Genomic DNA, 19,199 nt, shown 5'->3' with positions numbered 1-19,199 from the left:
AAATACTGACAAAAATATTAAAATATATTTAATAACTATATACACAGACATTAAAAAACAGATTTATCTTCTCATATAGTACTTCTCATCAGCAGTGCTTGAATTCCTTCCCCATATTATTCACAAGCGTCACAAGCCTTATGCTTTAACAGATGCTGTTTCTGCCATTCAAAAGTGCTTTAAACCTCAAACGGTGGGCACACCAAAGGCTAAAATAGCCTCAGTGTAGCATTTTCTGTCAAATGTAAGAAAATGCTCAGGTGTGGAATCTGTGAATATGGGTCTAGTTTTGTCACTTGCTTCCCTCACTTGCTTCACAATTTATAATGTATTTGTTTATTATAGATTATTTTGTGCGCTTCCAAGTATGTCGGTGGCCCTATAACCACTACATGATGGGCCGACCCTGCTGGTGACCCTTATAACAACAGTGAACTTCTATCCTCTGAGACACAAGTCTTTGTTCTAAAGGTATTTGTGGAGATGTATTTCCCAGACAGTGAATTAAAGAAGAGAGGCAAGTCAGACAGATGAAGACAATTTGTGTGATTGTGCCACGCCCACCTTTAGATCTGTCCTCCTTCTTCAAGTCTGTGTTTATATTACTGGTTTTGCTATGATTTTTGAGGAACGCTGCTGTTTTGTCTCATTGTGCGATGCTGAACGTATGCCCACCGCAGACGTCTTGAGTATTCAAGACATATAAGACAGATGTGCAGTAGCATCAATTAAGACTGAACTGAGATGCTCTTAATGTACTTTAAGTTAAGCAGTGATTTATTTCAATTGCTGTCGAACATTTCAAAAGCGTCAAACGTCAGTGAGTTTATCCCATTCACATGTTCAATGTTGAACAGACAGCTCACTGCAGCCAATCTGAAAAAAGCTCTGTTCCAATAAAAAGCGGTTAAATGTATTCCTATTTACAGTATGAGCTAGCATCATACAGAGACTGTGGTAATGTCATTAATGAATCATTTTTAAGTTGGAAAGACTCTGTTCCTTGTCATTTTCCTCCCCCAGTACAAACCATTGTTCCCATTGCCACATTAAAATTCCTCCTCCCAGTGCTAGGCTTTCATGTGGTCGGCTGGTGGCTTGGCTAAAACTTATGTGTATCCATCCATACACACTCACACACACAAACGCTACCTCACACACAGTCTGAAAATGTTCCTTAGCACACATACTCTGTTTGGCAGAGCTAGTTTGGATAGATGCACTGAACTGCTCTGAATGACTTGGCCCAGTGAAGGGATGCCCCACTATATGAGTCGTGAAATCCATCTTTATACTGTTATTACCAATCATCAGTAATATACATAGGAGAAATCAAACAGGAACGGCAGGCCTGAGATATACTTACAGAATGTATTATGGTTTTGGTTTTACCATAATATCATAATATAAGCATCTTATATCTGTTATGAAATCAGTATTTTGGTGGAAATTCTGTAGATTACAAGTGTGAAGTCAGTGGGGTCCAATGTTGTTTGAAAGAAGAAAGAAAAATGCATACAGGTTTAGAAAAAAAGGCATGAGGGTGCATGAATTTTCATTTTGGTGTGAACTATCACTTTATCTAGCTTAACCAGCAAGTCTCGCTTGGTAAGCAGTTTCACCAAAGACTGGTTGACCAGCATCTGAACAACTATGATAATCCACCAGCGAAAGCAACACCAAACAATGCATAAACTGAACAATTCTGGTCTTAGCTAGTCTTTTTAGTAGGTGAGTGAATGAATGTACTTTTATTAGACGGCAGTGGAAGTTATAATTTCTGCATTTAGAATTTAAACGAGTACTGACCAGTGTGGGGTAATTTACTCTAAAAAAAAAGTAATTGATTATTAGCTACTAATTAAATTACATCAGAAATACCTGTAATTAAATTACAGAAAATTTAAGAATAATCCCTTTCTTGTTCAAGGGAAAAGTAATTAAGTAAATTATTACTAGTGTTGCCTAATACACAACCAACTGGTATTGATATATTGATTTAATACTGAAGTGAAAATAAGGTTCCTTTGGAAAATAAGGATTGAATAGATTCACCTTATTTTGAAAAGGTTTAACTGTAATGTGAAAGTTTGTCTGGCTGTCATAAACCAATCAGACAGAGAGGTGAAGACCCCTGGCAACAACAATGACAGAACTGACTTGTTTCTGATTGGCTGCCAGGGGTGTCAGATGGCAGATGGAAGGCTTACTCACTTTGGTCATAAATCTAAGTAAATCAAAGGATTCGTTGAAGACTGAGATAGATCTTCATCCAAATATTTTCAGAAATTCTCCTGTAATTTTCCATGGAAAAAAGGCATACAGGTTTCGAACAAAATGACATAAATGATGCCAGAATCTTCATTTTTGGGTGACCTATCCCCTATAAGTAAGGCATCCCTGCAAATGTCCACATTAAAAGTGGGAATTAGTTAATTGTCATTCCTCAAAGTATGTGAAGTGACAGTTCGGCCTCTATCAGGCAACAGAGTGTATTTCATCAAACTGCCCCAGTTCGACCTGTTGTGGCTGCATGTCAAACGTGGCAGCACAACAATGCGCTTGTGCTGTAATCCGTCACCACTGTTAATTGTCTGAAGCCTTAAAGTACAGGTCTGTCCATACAATTCTATAAAAGTACTCAGACCCTTATAATTGAAATAAACAATATCTCCCAGTTAATTACTGGTCAGGCTAATTAAAGAAAGGCAGCGGTGCTGGGAGAGGAGCTTAAATATACCACTAGGAGAGAGCTATGCAGGACACAATTCAAACAGGGAGAAAATAGATGGGACTCTGTGTAATTTTGGTTGTGAACCACAGAGGAAAAAATGTATAATTTAAGCCAGAAATTATTCATTTAACATAAACGCTTGCTTTAAAAACAAAAAGTATTCATTTGAGAGGAGAGCTCTCCCTCTCTCCTTATATCACTCATTCTCTGCTCCTTTTAGGAATAAACTGAAGTCAGTACATCTTGTTAGTGTGTGAGCGAGTGTGGGAGCAGTATCCCTCACCTTTTCTTTTATCTGGCCTCATCTGAACTGATCACTGTGTGAGGGTGTGTGGATTATATTGACTCTAAACGGTTTGTTTTCCACTCCTCCTCCATGTCCTTTTGATATTGTTTTGCGACCGCGCAGAGGTGACCTCTCGTATTTCTGTGTTCAGGGGAGTAGCGTCTGGGACTTCCTCACAGATGTGGCGCCATTGTGTGGGCCAGACAGGACTATTCTGCCTTTCCAATCATAATGCCGCTTCTATCAATTTGCATACTTGTTTCATTTTATAGCACATTATGGTATTTTTGGAGGTTCCACAAATGGCTTAAGGAGTCGCTGTGTGGGTAACATATTGATCCTGTTTTTGGCTCTTCAAAGGAATTTCTAAAGGGAGTGTATTGAGTGAATTTATGTGAGTGACTAATGTTTTTTTTTTTCTTCTGTTTTCGTTACTGTGTATATTTAGTTGTCAAAAAAATAGAAAGGATGCTTATTTAACATTATTTTTGATGAATAACAAGCTGCAGTCACACACAAACAAACCACGCAGCATTTAATTTTAAAAACTACAATCACTACAAAAACGTAGCAGACATTTCATCAGTCTGACTTAAATGATCATTTAATTAAAGGTTGAAACGTGGCCTTCAATTTTCACTCTTTGTTTTTTGACAATACTTTTAAAAAAACTTTCAATAAAATGCAGCGCCATCAAATCGCACAACAAACTTCGTTCTAGTCAGATGTTCAGGATGTGAACTGTGAACATAAACACTACATAAAAATAAGTTCACATAAATGCCAAATGCGCAACCTATGAAGTAAATCGTGATGTCTTTTGTTACCGCGGATCAACATGAAGTAATGACTGTTTTAAATTTTCTTCATACTTTACAGAATCCAAGTAAACTCTCAATCTTCTGGGAGATGACAATCATGTGTACAACAATAAAGTAAAGCATTATATTGCTTCTTTGGCCCACATACTCATAAACATTCTCCATATACACACACAAACACGCACAGAAAATGGACACATACTATGTGAGTACAAAGACCTCGAGCAGACACAAACATGCATTCCCACAAAGTTACCACATACACACAAATACAGTTCACACGCATCTTTTTGTGACGTGAAAGTACCGCATTCTTTGCCTTGCCATTTCCTTTGTTCTTGTTTAATGGGATTTTCAGACTGTCTGTGATCCAGTTATGTTGAACAAATGCCCTTCCTCCTCAGTGTTCTCAGACACATAAGCCCAAAACAGTATATCCTCCTGTCAACATCTCAACAGCCAGACCTCCTCCCAGCACTCCCTGCCACTCTAATAGCTCTGAACTGTAATGGAATGGAGTACTAGCGTTTTGCTCACTGCATACTGTGCAGTGCATACTACTCCTGTGTAGTGTTCCATACCGTATACTGCCTAACATACTGCCTAAAATAGAATGTGAAAGAGTATGTACTATGGAATGTTTACGAACTGCATGTTTAATTCAGGCATATAGTTATATCAGAAATAAATATGATTATTTTGCATTTTGGTATCACTTTACAATAAGTTCCATTTCATTAACATTAGTTAATGCATTTAGGTATTATGTATTAAATAATATTACATATTAATAACATCAGGTATTACAGCATTTACTAATCTAGGTTTATTTCAATTTCTAGATAAACATAACATTATCATTTTATGTTGAAATAAATGAACATTAATTACTGTAATGTATTATGAATGCCAGTTAACACCAGTATATTTATAAATTAATATTAAACTAGATTAATAAATATTGTAAATATATATATATTTACAATATTTATTATATATATATATATATATATATATATATATATATATATATACTGTATATATAAAATTAAGATATAGATATATTATATATAAATATATAATTAAGATTTTTTTTCTCATTATATCTCATGCATATCTCATAGATGATCTAGTGTTGATGAACTGAATCTTATTTACCCAAATTTGTAATTCACCCTTTGTGATTAAGATGTACACTTTATAATACTTTTAAAAAGAGCACTTATTACTGAAATAATATATTTTATAAGTATCTAATTGAGTACAAACTGAATGCAATGCTTTGGAATGTACTATATTTTAAATGAATTAAACTCAAATATATCTTTATATGCAATTGCCGTATGTACTGACAAGCATTTAAAGTAAACTAAAGTATACTTTAATGTCATTTCTATTGAATGTAATTTAATATATTTAAAATATATTCATTTTAAACGTAATATCAAATAACACACTACAGTTAAAACTATAACCAAGTACTTTACATATGATTTAGTATGTTAATCAACACATCAAAATAACTATTTCATTAAAAAACTGTATTTCATTAAAAAAATATAATGATTTAAAATGTACTTTAAAATAAAACTTTTCATTTGAAATGATTGCATAGTGTACTGTTTTAAAAGTGTACTTAAGTGTGTTAAAAAACAGTCATGAAAGTTTACTATCTTTAAGAACACACTTAAGTAGGCTTTAATTTAATTAATATTATATTAACTGCAATACAGTTGTTTACAACTATATAGATTTTAAGTAAACTACAAGGGAGTTTTGTGTAAAAATGCTTTAACTTTTGGCAGCCCGATTAAACAGTAAATCAAGATAAAATGTTAACATAACTGACATTGCTTCTGGTTTGTCACACTGGAAATGGAATTAAAATTTTGAAAAAAAAAATTCTTCTTTTTAAATGGAATTGTAGAGGTAAATTCATCAACTGCTTTGTACATGCACTCTGAGTCTGGGTACTTTTGAACTCACCATGTGCCTGGGCTGCAGAACTATGGGAGTAGCCAAGGGCGAGAAGTGCAGTCTCAACAAGCTGAGTGAAAAGGATGTCCTTCCTGACCAGCACAAACTCGGCATGTTCCTCCCGGCTCTCTCCATCTGATATCATCCCTCCATCCATCTGCTCCACCACACAGAAGACTGGAATCATCAGACCTGCAATACAGGAGAGCAGCACAGCATGGAAATCATTCAAGAAACAATGGTCAACAGAGAAGAGCTGAATTACTGTCTGTTAAAAAGGGAGTCCAGTGACTGAGCTGATGTTCTACAAATGGTAATCTGACTCATTTCCATACAATTTTTTAAAATATTCCTACAGTATATAAATTCCATCCACTGCTCTATTTCTCAATCAAATGTAAATAGCATCATTTTGAACTGTTGCCACGTACTGTTCACGAGAAAAGTCTTTAATTCATTAGAAAACAGTAATGAATAATAGGTTCATCATTGCATTTGAATAAGGTGGACAGGGTCAATCGGTTGTCCCCCGGCCCATGCAAATACTCAACATGGACAAACCGCCCAGATTGTGTATCAAACCTACCATCAAACCAGCTCCATTATACTACATTAAAGCTATCATTTTTTATGATGCCTCCCTCCACTTTGTCAGGGCAGCTGAGCTGATATCTTCTCAAGTCAACGGACTGCGTTCTAACGGCATTGGTCACTTAATAAAATTAGTTGTATGAGCCTCCAACGGATATGCAAACGTTTCTGCCTTCAGTGTTTGAGGTTATGGCTCATTGCACTGTAACTTAACACATTATTTTAGTAGTGTTGACTTTGTTAACATTTAAGTTAAAAACGTTTATGATTAACCTGTAAAATATGTTGGCAAGTGATTTGGTGGGTACAGAGTCCCGTCTTTTAATGGGATGTTGGGATGCATAGTCATTCATGGCTTGTTGAGAAATAGTACGCACAACCTAATGATGCCTGAAAAACACACATCCCACCTAAGTTTCCTGGTTAATCTAGGCCTAACCAATCTCCACTGGCTTGTTCAATTTCCCTGAAGTGCTCAAAAGCCTTCAGACTATTAATTAATACCCTTCAGAAATTATAGGCTGAAAGCATTAGGCAAAATCCCAGATGTACTAATAAGAGCAGAGCAGTACAAAACTCTCTCTCCTAATTTATACACACACACACACACACACACACACACACACACATACAAATACACATACATTTACGCACGGCTCCCAGAGCCCCTTGGTTTAATCAGTCAATTCCTATATTTCTATTTCCTTTCCATTAATCACCCTGGCTTCCAGTTCAGAATGCTCTTGTGGAGTGAATTACAGGCCAGGGGCCGGTGCCAATTCAAGTAAGTGAATTTCCCCCAACAGGGAAATATAACTGTCAACACACAACAGCTCCCAGCAGTCTCTCACTCTCTCTCTCTCTCTTTTCCCGTTAGCTCCCATGGGCTCATCCCTGTACCCAGTATGAGCATGGTTTCATCATAAGATAACAGCATGTGTGCGAAGCCTGTGTCTGACTCATTTGTGTGTGTGTGTGTGGGTATGTGTTTAATTGTGCTTCAACACACACTCTGAGTTAGTCTCTGTGTCTGTTTGATTGTCTGTTGTAATGTGCATTAATGCCTGCACATATTTTTGTTGTGTGTCATTTGTTAGAGTTACAGAATTGTAAGCATATCTGTGGAATATACTGTTACTGCATATTTGCTTTTAAACTGTATATAAAAGTGTGACACTGCCACGGACTAAAGTAACAATATTAAATGTGTTGAAATATAGCAGCAAAGTACATTCTGCAAATAAATCAGCATTTTTGTCTTGTTTCCCAGAAAGAATAGATAAACAGCCTCAAAATAAGATAAATTTACCTGAGACGCAGAATTGCATTAGATAATAATAATCATAATTATAAAATATATACTGAATTAAGTTTATTCTATTGGCAGATTGTTTTAAAATAATTTGCTGAAGAGGTAAAACACAAACTTAACTAATATATTCTCTGAAAAACAGACTTAATATCTTGTGCAAATATGCAAGTAAATTAATTTTGTTTGAGATACTTTAGATGGACAACAAGACAAAAAAACAGATTAGGAAAATGATTTTTAGCAATGTCTGACTTGTGTGTGGCCACTCTTTATTGTTCCATTGTGGTTTGGAGAAGACTGCTTCAAGACAACCTCTTATTAAAACTAACCATTCGGCCCATCTGCCAGGGCACAGGAAGAGAGAGCCCCACTACTTTCCTCCTCCACCTATTCCAAAAAATTCTTAAGAATATAATTTGTTGACATAGATATTGTGCCAAATCAAATCTGCTTCAGAGGTGTACAGCAAATGATACTCACACATAAACACAGTCATGAACAAACACACGTGTGTTGCTAAGGTCTTGGCCCCAAAGAAATATCTAATCTTTATCTGATATGTGGCTTTATGATTGGCTACACACATTGCTCGCTGTCAAGGTGAATTACAGCTTGACCTTGATGACATTTTTGGCCCAATGCATAACATTAGGGATTACACATTGTGAGTGATGATAGAATATAACACTTGTTCTGTGGCTGTGTGTTGCTGGACACAGACTGTATGTTTCCTTAGTGGAAAATGTGTAACTATTTTATTGTCAGAACCACTTTACCTTCATGTGTAACTGTATGCAGGTTTGCAGACATGATAATGAAGCAGTAACAGTGGTATCCTCCTGTATAGTATGCTATACAACTAAAACTAAACAATATATATATATTTCTACAAGCATTTCTTATGAGAAATAAAAGTAGAAACAAAGGAGATAACTGTTAAGAATTTGGCCCAGATATTTTAGCCTTTTCTCGGAGAATCCTGATGCTTGATGATGCAAGTCTCTAATTGCACTCCAAATAAATAAATCTGTCTAGAAGAAAAATTTGCGATATCTGACTTGTCATTTTTTTTTTTTTTGAGAAAATGTAGATAAAAACCTGAACGAAAACAGTTCATGTCCATGTTATGTGTCAACTACCCGTGTGTAAAAACATATTTAAAGCCATTCATTAATCACAGCTGTGACCACACCACTGTATGTGGCAATTCGTTAGGGTCACTGTAATCAATATGACCCCCCTTCTGATAAACACGCTACTGTTGCAATCAATAACTGGCCATGGGGAATAAATCAGCTCTATATAGCGCTACTTAATTCACTGAGCTTATAGTGGCCACAACATTCCTGTGAGCTGAACTACAGTGGTGTACAGTGGTGATCTGCATCATGGGTGGCTCTTTTAATAAAGTCCAATAAAATTGATAACCAAGCTGAATGTGTAGCTAGATGTGCTGTTTGATGCTTTTTTTATTCTATAACAATTATATCACTAATTTAAAATATATATATATATACTGGCTGAAGCAGCGGTGTAGCGGTTAGAATCTGTGCTCCAGGCACAATGTGCCATGGTTCTAGTCTGGGTGATTCTGCTTTGAATTTGGCCTGCAACATGTCCTGATTTCATCTCTCTCAGCATTATTTTCTCTCTTTCTCCACTTTATTACTTTACTAAAAAAAAGGTAATATGATATAATAGATTTCTATTATATCATATTACCTTTTTTTTTTTTAGAAAAGATTGTGAATGTCTTACCACTGAGAGGTCTCTGTGGGGCCCCATTGTGGCGACTGCGGGGACCTGTAGGACTGCCGTTGAGTTCCAGTCGGCCCATCTTTGGTGGGGGGCAGCCGATATCAGGACTGCTGCTCCCACGTCGCTCGGGGCTCTCCCGCAAACGAGGGCTCTCTCCTCCGCCACGCTCCATCCCCCTCCACACTACAGAGGGAACACCAGCCAGAGGATAAGGACCTGAGACAGAGAGGGAAAGAGACCTAATGAAAACACAGCCAAAATCAATGCATATGCTTTTTTCTGAACATCATAATTTGTATATCCAATAACAAAAAACAGTTGGAATAAGCATAAGAGCGAATGCATGGGAGACATAATAATATAACAACATAATAATACATAACAGTTTGTTCTGTTTTTTATTTCAAATATCGTAGAAAAATAAAAATAAAAATATCACAGTATATAGAAAATAAATAAATGGGTGTGTATTCTCTCAGATCTGGACTGGCTAAATTGTAAAATGTAAATATAAAATGTACTGTAAGAAATTAGCATTCCCCCAAAAATCAATTTTTTGGTGACCATGATAATTATTCATCATTTTGATTCAATAAATCATTAATTGGGTCCAACCCTGAAAGGAATCAAATAAGAGCATGCTAGCTAAATAAATAAAATTGAGATTCTGAAAACAAGTTATCACAGTTCTTAAAGATCTTATTTGATTCTTAAAATTTTTTAACATAGAAAACTCACACATCAAAGGATTCCCTGTCGCTGACCTTTACTCACAAACTGAACAGCTGCGGCTAACAGACAACAGCACAAGGACATCCAACTCTGTGTCCTAAAATACAGGGAATCGTTTAAGAGGACGCTGGCATCTTATCAAGACTATCAGCAAACAGAGAAGCTGAGGCCCAGTGTCTCGTTCTGCTTCAGCGTCTACGGGGAATGTAAACTGATGTGTATGTGTATTTATATGTGTAGCCAAAATGTCAGACCTGTAGGCTAATACTATATGAAAGCAAAGATGCTCAAAATTTTAAGTTACTCTAAGATGTTCAAATGATATCTGCATGTGTGTGTGTGTGCAAATATAGTATTTTTGAATGCACGTGGATGTCTGTACATATTCGTCTGAGCCAGGGAGCTCTGTGGGGACAATTTCCAGGTCTTTGTTTTCCAGCCAAACCTTTAATATTGGTAATGTCCATTACAGTCAGTGCCAGGCTGTATTGAGTCCATGCCAAAAGTTAAAGACTAGAAACATACTCTCCACTTGAGCGCTTTCATTTGCATATCACTTCATAAACACAGAGTGATGATGATGATAGATAGATAGATAGATAGATAGATAGATAGATATATAGATAGATAGATAGATAGATAGATATTTCAATGTCCACCCTCTCTGCTATTCTCCTCACAGTGGTTATGCAGAAAACATCTCTCTTCTCTGGCCTTGACGAGAAAAACATCATCATGGAACATAAAAAAAGTCCAAAGAGAATTACAAGCTGGAGCTAAATTTTCAAAATGAATAATAAATTAAAAACATTAGCCTCTGCGTGATTAAAAACCTAACGCTGGGTCCAGAAATCAAGTGTCTGAATTCTTTAGAGTTTAATAAGCGGGTGGGAGGAAAAACACTTCAAGAGCATTTGAATAGAAAGAAATGTGTTAGTGTGCTGCTGAGGGACAAGAACTGATGGTCCACACTGTACTCACACTTGAGTGCGGGCACAAGAAAGAGATTTACAGAGCCTTTGAGACGGTTTAATAAAGCTCAAGTGTGAACAATACTATACAACAATGAACATGCATGCTTATGAAAACACTTGCATATATATACAAAATTAATAGCATCCATTAAACACAGCTTTCCAATTAAAACTGACAATCCCCCAGTGTACATGCAGTCATTACCTCTCATTTCTGTTGTACTCATCATGCCAAAGTTTGAACTGCACTGCACCACACTAACAATAGAGGATAAAGTCCTAAAATATAACAGATACAATGCGCTGCTATGTGTAAGATCACTGTGATCCACTTCAACTCTATGAGGCGAACAGATCTGCTTTTAATTAACAGCTCGTCTGTGGGCTTGCCCATTAGACTTGCAGTCCCAGGGGTAAAATAAAATCTCTTCACAAAAAGTGTCTCTAGATGTTTCAGAAACTTGCACAGAACCAAGCGAGAAAAGGATGAAACCACAAACGGACACAATGTACATTGTGCTTGATGCATTCACTGCCTTTAGTAACAATGAGAGCTTTTTGCCTACAAGCTGCACTGTATTATCAACCCTTAAAGTCTTTTATCAGTCTTAGTTCATCTGGCACTGATGGGCTGTCTTTGTTCCTTCCTTCACTGGGCTTCACAGGTCCAAACCTGTCTGATTTTAATGAGTCTTCCGATCCCAATCAAGAGGTTGTCTGAATCTCTTTTCACATCTCTATGCCAATCTCTCTCTCTCTGATCCTCCTCCACCCCAGCACCAAATATTTGATGGGTAGATAAGACCAGCTCCAGGGTGTCTGCCTGACACTCACGTATGGAGATGACAATGGCTATGCAAAGATGGTGTTGTAAAAGTTTCTTCTGGTCAATACACACCTGCTGTGACTGATCAATACAAGCTTACTGAAGAGGGATAGTAGTTATAATATACTATTTTAGATACTTTTACAAAAAACTACTGTGATTCAAAGTTTTGGAATTCATTACTTCAAACACAGTTTTTGATGAACTAAGGGTGAAATGGCTTCATCAATGCTTTATCATCAGAAAGTGTTTTCATCTATTTCAACAGACTAGAGATAAATTATTTGTTTGTATCTGAACTAAAAAAAAAAAAATTAGAAGACTATAAAGCATACACGGGAGAGTGGTTAATAAATGAAATCTTCCACTGTAATTTCAGTTTCGTATTCAGAGAATTTACGTTCTTCAGTTCTTAAAGTTACAGTTCACCCAATAAAATGAAAATTCTGTCACCACATGTTGATAATGAACATATTTAGAATTTTTCCCGCCAAAAAATACTTTTTTTTCTGTTCCACAGAAGAAAGAAAGTCATATAGGTTTGGAACAACATCAAGGTGAGAAAATGATGACTTTTTCAATTTTAGGTGAACTATTCTTTAAGTTTACAGTCGTCATAAAAGTGTGATTGGTCTTGTTTAAGTGCTGTCCTTCCAACTGGTTGACATCACTTAAAAAGAGTGATATATGTCTAATCAGTATATGGTATCAGGAATAATCAACAAAGATTATGAACATTAAAAAAAAAGAAAGTAAGATCTTGATTCAAGATTAAAAAATTGCTTACAGCAGGAAGCGCTGTAAAATATAGAAGTTACAGTATTTAAAATAGTAAATATGCCGTTTTTGTGTGCTAATAAAAAGCATACATTCTAACCAGCCCTCTTGACAAATGACACACAACATGCAATACAACAGCACCTTACATTTCAATGTTGTACCAATAGGTATTCACAACCAGATACATGGTTCCTTTTTTTATTTGTAATGCTTGCAGCCACACATTACAAACATAACTAATGACTGTTATGTTTAGGGGTAGATGAGAGAAGCCAGACGAGGGAGTGGAACAGAACTCCGATCCCATGAGACTCAAATTTCCAAACTACGACGACCACACTGCAGAGACTCTCTCTTAAGAATGCAATATACATTTTCCGCTTTTTCCCTCACTAACCTTCCTCTGCCTTCCACATTGCACGTTTTTCTTTGTCAGTAAGAGTGGCCTCTGCCAGTTGTACCACACGCAGGAAGCTGAGGGCAGTAAACGACACACTACTGATCTGACTATGCTCACACTGTCAGTCAATATACACAGAAGAAAAAGAGCGATATTGAGAAATGGTGAGAAAAAAGGCAGATGGTTGGGAAATGAGAGAGAGAGAGAAATGTTGCCTACCAAGATGACAAAAAATTAGGTATGGGAAAGGCTGTTTGGCATGACAAGAGTGTCCAATTTCTAGATTTTTTTCCAGCTCAGAGTAATAAAAGCCCTTTACCCGACAGCAGTTAATAACAACTAATAGAGACACGCATGCAAATGAGCAATGAGATAAAGCTGTGTGTTGTTACAGAACCTGGTGGTATCGTGGTATCTCTGTGTTGACGACATGCTGAGGCGTTAACCTTATTGACCAGGGAATAGGGCTGTGATACTCATTTATTGCAGGGTTATTAAAGCATCGGCTCAGTCAGGGTACAGATAAAGCAAGTGAAGATGGTTGAGGGATTCGTATTGAAGGCCCCTCGGTGTCTCACAGGTGTGTGCGTTGGGAAGGGAAGAATAGATAGATAGCAGCTTATCACCCATGAATTTGATGGCAGATCAAACTGTAACCAAGACAGATGATTGCACTGGAAATATACATAGTAAGACAAGCTTGATACTGGGACTTCCTTGGATATATATATATATATATATATATATATATATATATATAATATATATTGTATATATATATCTATATATCTATCTATCTATATATATATATATATATTATATATATACATACATATATACATACATACACGTATATACATTGTCTATTCTATTTAGCAGTAAGACCATGTCATGTTAGATAGAAGGGAATAAGTGTTAATGAGATAATAATGAATTGATTAGTGTGAGAGTAAAGAAACAAATACAGTTGCCATAATGTGGATGAGTGTGCAAATATACTGGTAATGTGCAGAAAATATGTCGATTTAGATACAAAGAAAAGGTGTGACAGACCTTCCGGGGAGCACATTTAGTTCGCTAATAAACATCTTATACAGTAAAAGATAAAGAGTGAGCAGCAGTTTATTATGTTCTCCCTAAATCTCTTGCTCTGACTTGCACATAGACAAAAAGCGGACAAACACAAGTGTACACAAACACTCAACACACACAAACCACAGAGCAGGCTCACTGCTCTGACACTTCCAGGGACCACACATTGACTCACAAAAATCACACATGGTAGACTACAATGAGCAGGGCTATAAAACACACATGAACACACACACATTGACTTGGTGACTGCGGTCTAGATTTAGGTGTGTAATGTTAAACGGTTTGATGATATATAAACATATATATATATATATATATATATATATATATAGTAGCTGTAAGGTTTTGAGTTAAAACTCCACTTTAAAAAAATGTGTTATTTCTCTATAAGTGGTTTTGCAAGGTTTCAAACACCTAGTTCAAAATCCTCCTAAATTAGAATATTTTGTGAAGTCTGTCCTCCAAGTTAAAATTTCAAAAAGCTTTTGATAAACACAATAATGCCATAGGCCTATATGTATATTCAAGCAAGAGCCAGCTACATAATGAAGACAGATTTTAATTTTTAAACATTTACAAGGCTATTTATAATAAATTTCAAGTTGTCACAATAAATAAATAAATAAATAAATAAATAAATAAATAAATAAAGTCCTTTATTGGGTAACATTTTCTGGCCAAAATAATAATTAGATTTTTTTTTCGTAATGTAGCCTAGATTTGACAAATTTGCTGTTTCAAAATAATACAAACACTAAACAACTCGTTTAGTGTTTGTATTATTGTTTTATTGTTTAAATTTTTTGAAAAAAAAAGAAAAAAAGAAAAGGAGCCAAGTAGCCTATATAATGCTGATATAACGCTGATTATAGGGTACTATAGGGTAATAGCAATTTCAATTGTGACAACTTGCCCACATATAGTGTGAAATGAACGTATTCCTTGGGCAATAACGATCGAAATAATATCTATATTGTATAGCCAAGACTTACAGGCAATTCAGAAACTGTCTTTCAGAAATAAATCTACTCTGGGAAGAATTTAGCCTATTTTTATTTTTTATTTATTTAAAAAAAATAATAGTTAAAAACAATAAAATGACCAATTTCGATTGCCACCAAAGTGCCATGTCGTTGCAGAAAGGCGAATGAATGGCATACAAATGGCAGTTAGTAGGCCTTGATGAGCTATTTGCGGCGAATGAATATATTCTACTAAACTAAGTTGTGGTCCTGTGTGCTGGTCTGCTAATACAGTGCTCCAATCCTGCTATACACCATATAAAAACAGATATGACAAAACACCTGTTAACCGAGCTAACGCACATCTGTATATCACTGCGTAGCACCCATAGGCCAGTTTAACCTGTCAGGGACTAGATCTTCTAGCGGAAGGATGGAGTTTTATGAATTTGCATATTAAATAGATTTGTTGAAATTTCATGAAATACAAGTAGCCTATTATGAAGTAACTTTTTTTTATTTTTATTTTTTTTATAAAAGCAATAAGGCAATGCTATATAATAGCTACGCAGCTGGTCACTGCGTGCCATTTTTTTCCAAACACTTTTATTATTCTGACATTGCGAGGCACTAAACTCTTAGCTCCTTTCATACTCATCCAGCGACAAGTGTCTTATGTATTAAACAAAAGAGTAAACAGGTATTGTAAATACAAGCTAGTAAAAAGGTTATGGCGCTAAACTTTCCCTGAAGTCCCTGAAGGTGGAGAAAACATGCCGTGAATAAATGCTGGATTTGATCCATTCTGATGGGCTCCCCAAAGCGCGAGATTAAAGTATCCTCAGAGGCTTCCATCTACTGCAAAATTACTGAGACGTATAGAGCCTCTCTGTTACAGAGACTAATTAACTTTTTTTTTCCCCTTTTGGTCTTGGTTAAGAAAACGTCTCCGCTGGCTATGGGGGCCAAGTTTGTGCAAATGAATAATGGATACATCAATGTAACTTTAAAAAGAAACAGAATGATCTCTAACGCTGATGGCAGCTATATAGCAACCATACCTCCCCTCTTGCACAGGCATGATTTTGTGAGTGACTCTTCAAATACACTGCTCTAAAGTTTTAAAGTGATGTATACATAACTCGGAGTTTGAACTGACAGGGGAAAAAATATCGAATGTAACATAATAACAAATCATGTGCACTCGGCATGTGTTTTTTCTTTCTTTCTTTCTTTCTTTCTTTCTTTCTTCTGATTTAGCTATTTACTTCAGAGTTCAGAGTCTAATAAGAGTACAATTGTAAACTGTGGTTCTATTTCCATGTAATGTGTATTGTTTTCGACAACAGATAGCGATTTCATTTGAGATGCTTTTTTGTTTTCTTCAAGCAAAGACGGGTCGGTTCACTTCCATCACCCCTGTTAAAGAAAAATCCACGGGTTCTGTGAGAAAAAATCTAAATCACTTTCAAAGACGTGTGTCCTTTAAAAAAGAAACACTGTGCTGAAAAAAAGAAAAGCAGTGACGAGATCTTTGACTCGAGTTGTTCTGTGCCCAGATAGGCTAATTTAGCTACCTTGAGCAGACAGGTATTCGGTTTATTTCGTCGCATTATTACAATTAGTTCTGACTGATTTACATTTTTTAAAACTATCAGAGGATAATACAAATACCTTGTCTTAATGTCTTGATTTATTCTGTGCTGTTTGTCTAGATGAGTTAGATTTCACTATTGTAAAAATAAAGGAACCTGAACCTGAACCTTGTTGAGTTTCTAGACTGGTTTCTGGATATTTTTAATTAAATAAATGCTCAATTTAATTTAATCAATTTGAAAACAATTTGATTAATATTATTATTTTTTTTTTTTTTACCGAAACAAAAAAGTGCAATTATCTTTGAATAAAGCAATCATAGACCTGTATTATGCTCTCTCGATTGCTCCAGGTTCTCCTTACAACGGCTCTTTTTCCTCATTAAAATTAAAAACTCAATTAGCAGTTGTTTAACAACGTGAGGTAGCCTACCTAAACAAAATATTCTACAAAACATGAACCATCAGCGAAATATTGTCTCGCTACCTTTAATGTATGCTATCATCTTTGATAACCTTCACAATAGGAAAAACAGCAATAATAATGTTGTTAAACGAAAGAAAGTTTGCGGTTAAACGAATCATAAGCGTCAATTTCTCAAGGCTGAAATTTACTTGACAAACTGAACAGAATTAATAGCTGTATCTTTGTTTTGGTCTCCTTCAGTAATTTTACAAAATAATATAAGAAGCCTGACAACATTTTCGATATAAAGTCACAGATTCCTTCTCTTAGAAAATTAGGCTATCAAATAAAAAAGTCTGAAAAATTCCATTAATATTTAGGCCACACACACACACACACACACACACACACACACACACACACACACACACGACCTGAGGGCGATGAGACCACAGAAAAAAATCAAACACGTGTAAAACTAAACTTGAGGCCTAAGCTTGATGGTTGTAATAAATACAGGATTTCCCCTCAAAAAAATCTTTCAGTATGTCTCATAATTTTGCATTGTTTCGCTAGCTCTTTGAAATGTTAAAATAATAAAAACATAAATTCTTTTTAAAGCAGCTCAACCTCAAGGCCTTAAACTCTCTGCTATCAAGAGACACACTCGTCGAGCGTAATAAATTATTACAGAATATCGAAAAACTGCATTATTAAATAAATGCTTTAACTGAAACCGAATATAAAGTATGCTATATTCTTCAAAGAAAACATCATTATTAAAATTTCCACACGATCGACACTGCACAAGGTGCATGACTCTTGTCCTAAACATTCCTGACTTTATAATTGAGTTTTAAACTTAATTGAACGATGCCATAATTCATGTAGCCTATTACAATTATTTTTTAATGATATTTACAGAAAAACATGTTATTATTAGGCTGATTAATAAATGCAATTCTGGCGAATATCAAAATGTAAATGTTTCATTGGCAAAAGTCTCCCTCTCGTCTATTGCATTCTGCAATTTATTCTTTCAACGTCATTCACTATCTAAGCTAAGTTCTATAACTTTCAGCAAAATTAGTTCTTAAATAAAGAAACTAACGTGACAAAGGTGCTGCACGTGCCTTAAGGACAAGTAGGCTGTTAGTGGAAATATATGTAAAACATCCATGGCCTTATAAACTGCTTAATGGGCCTATATTTATTTTCTTTATAAAGGCCTCAAAGAATTCAGTTTCATTTTCAAACACTATATTCAGACTAGTTGTAGTTCGATTTGAAATGTTGCCTAGTTGCAATAAGGTATGAACCAGTTGTTACTGTAGCAGTTAACATGAATGCGCTAAGCATCGGATGAAAGAAGACGAAAGTTATTTTCTGTTGCACTTACTGCTTATGGCGTGTCGGTACCTCGGTTGGCCGTTGAGAGGGCTCTGTCCATTGATTAAAAGTATTGAATCCAGGGCTGGGCTTCTCGCTGCCTCGCGGAGGACTGAATACGGCCGGGTTCGGTGTTGGACACTTGGGCTCCGTGCACTGTGCGCTGTGACTGAGCCACTGGAACTGAGAGACTCCAAGCTGAGGGGTACAGGTAGCAGGAGATAGACAGCATGAAGAGAGAGAGAGAGAGTGCGCGAGAGAAAAGAGAGAGAGAGAGGACAGTGCACGAGATTGAACACAGCACAGAGATCCTAGAAGTTCCGAGAAGCGACCGACGAAAATCTCTCCTGTAGTACGGAATCTTGTTCACCGTTTACCGCGAGTTTGAGTCACGAGTGTCCGTGGCAGAACAGAAAACCTCAGCAGCGGGCGCAAAGAGAGCATCAAAGTCTGAAAACGTCCATTTGTGTTGCTGCATGCACACAGAGGGAAAACAAAGCTAAAACAGACGTCAAGTATCTGCTTTGTGCGATTCGGACATTACCTATTACAACGGCGTAA

At 36.0% G+C, this 19,199-nt stretch overlaps 1 protein-coding gene across 2 annotated transcripts in view; it reads right to left on the bottom strand.

Annotated features, from left to right (window-relative positions):
* The window catches only part of satb2 (SATB homeobox 2), a 41,880-nt gene extending 22,947 nt beyond the window's left edge, over positions 1–18,933 (bottom strand). Inside the window, exons 1-3 of one of the 2 annotated variants that reach the window (XM_051906645.1) lie at positions 18,649–18,933; positions 9,480–9,695; positions 5,828–6,010 (exon numbers count right to left, since the gene is read on the bottom strand). In XM_051906645.1, the coding sequence (XP_051762605.1) occupies positions 5,828–6,010; positions 9,480–9,651 (355 nt within the window). In that variant the 5' untranslated portion in view covers positions 9,652–9,695; positions 18,649–18,933. The remainder of the gene's footprint in view (positions 1–5,827; positions 6,011–9,479; positions 9,696–18,648) is intronic. The other variant, XM_051906644.1, reaches the window with a different exon arrangement.
* Between the last annotated feature and the right edge of the window lie 266 nt (positions 18,934–19,199).

This window comes from Ctenopharyngodon idella, chromosome 9 (genome assembly GCF_019924925.1).
Source record: "Ctenopharyngodon idella isolate HZGC_01 chromosome 9, HZGC01, whole genome shotgun sequence".
In the NCBI taxonomy this organism is placed as follows: domain Eukaryota; kingdom Metazoa; phylum Chordata; class Actinopteri; order Cypriniformes; family Xenocyprididae; genus Ctenopharyngodon; species Ctenopharyngodon idella.
This window is presented reverse-complemented; position numbering and strand designations above follow the sequence as displayed.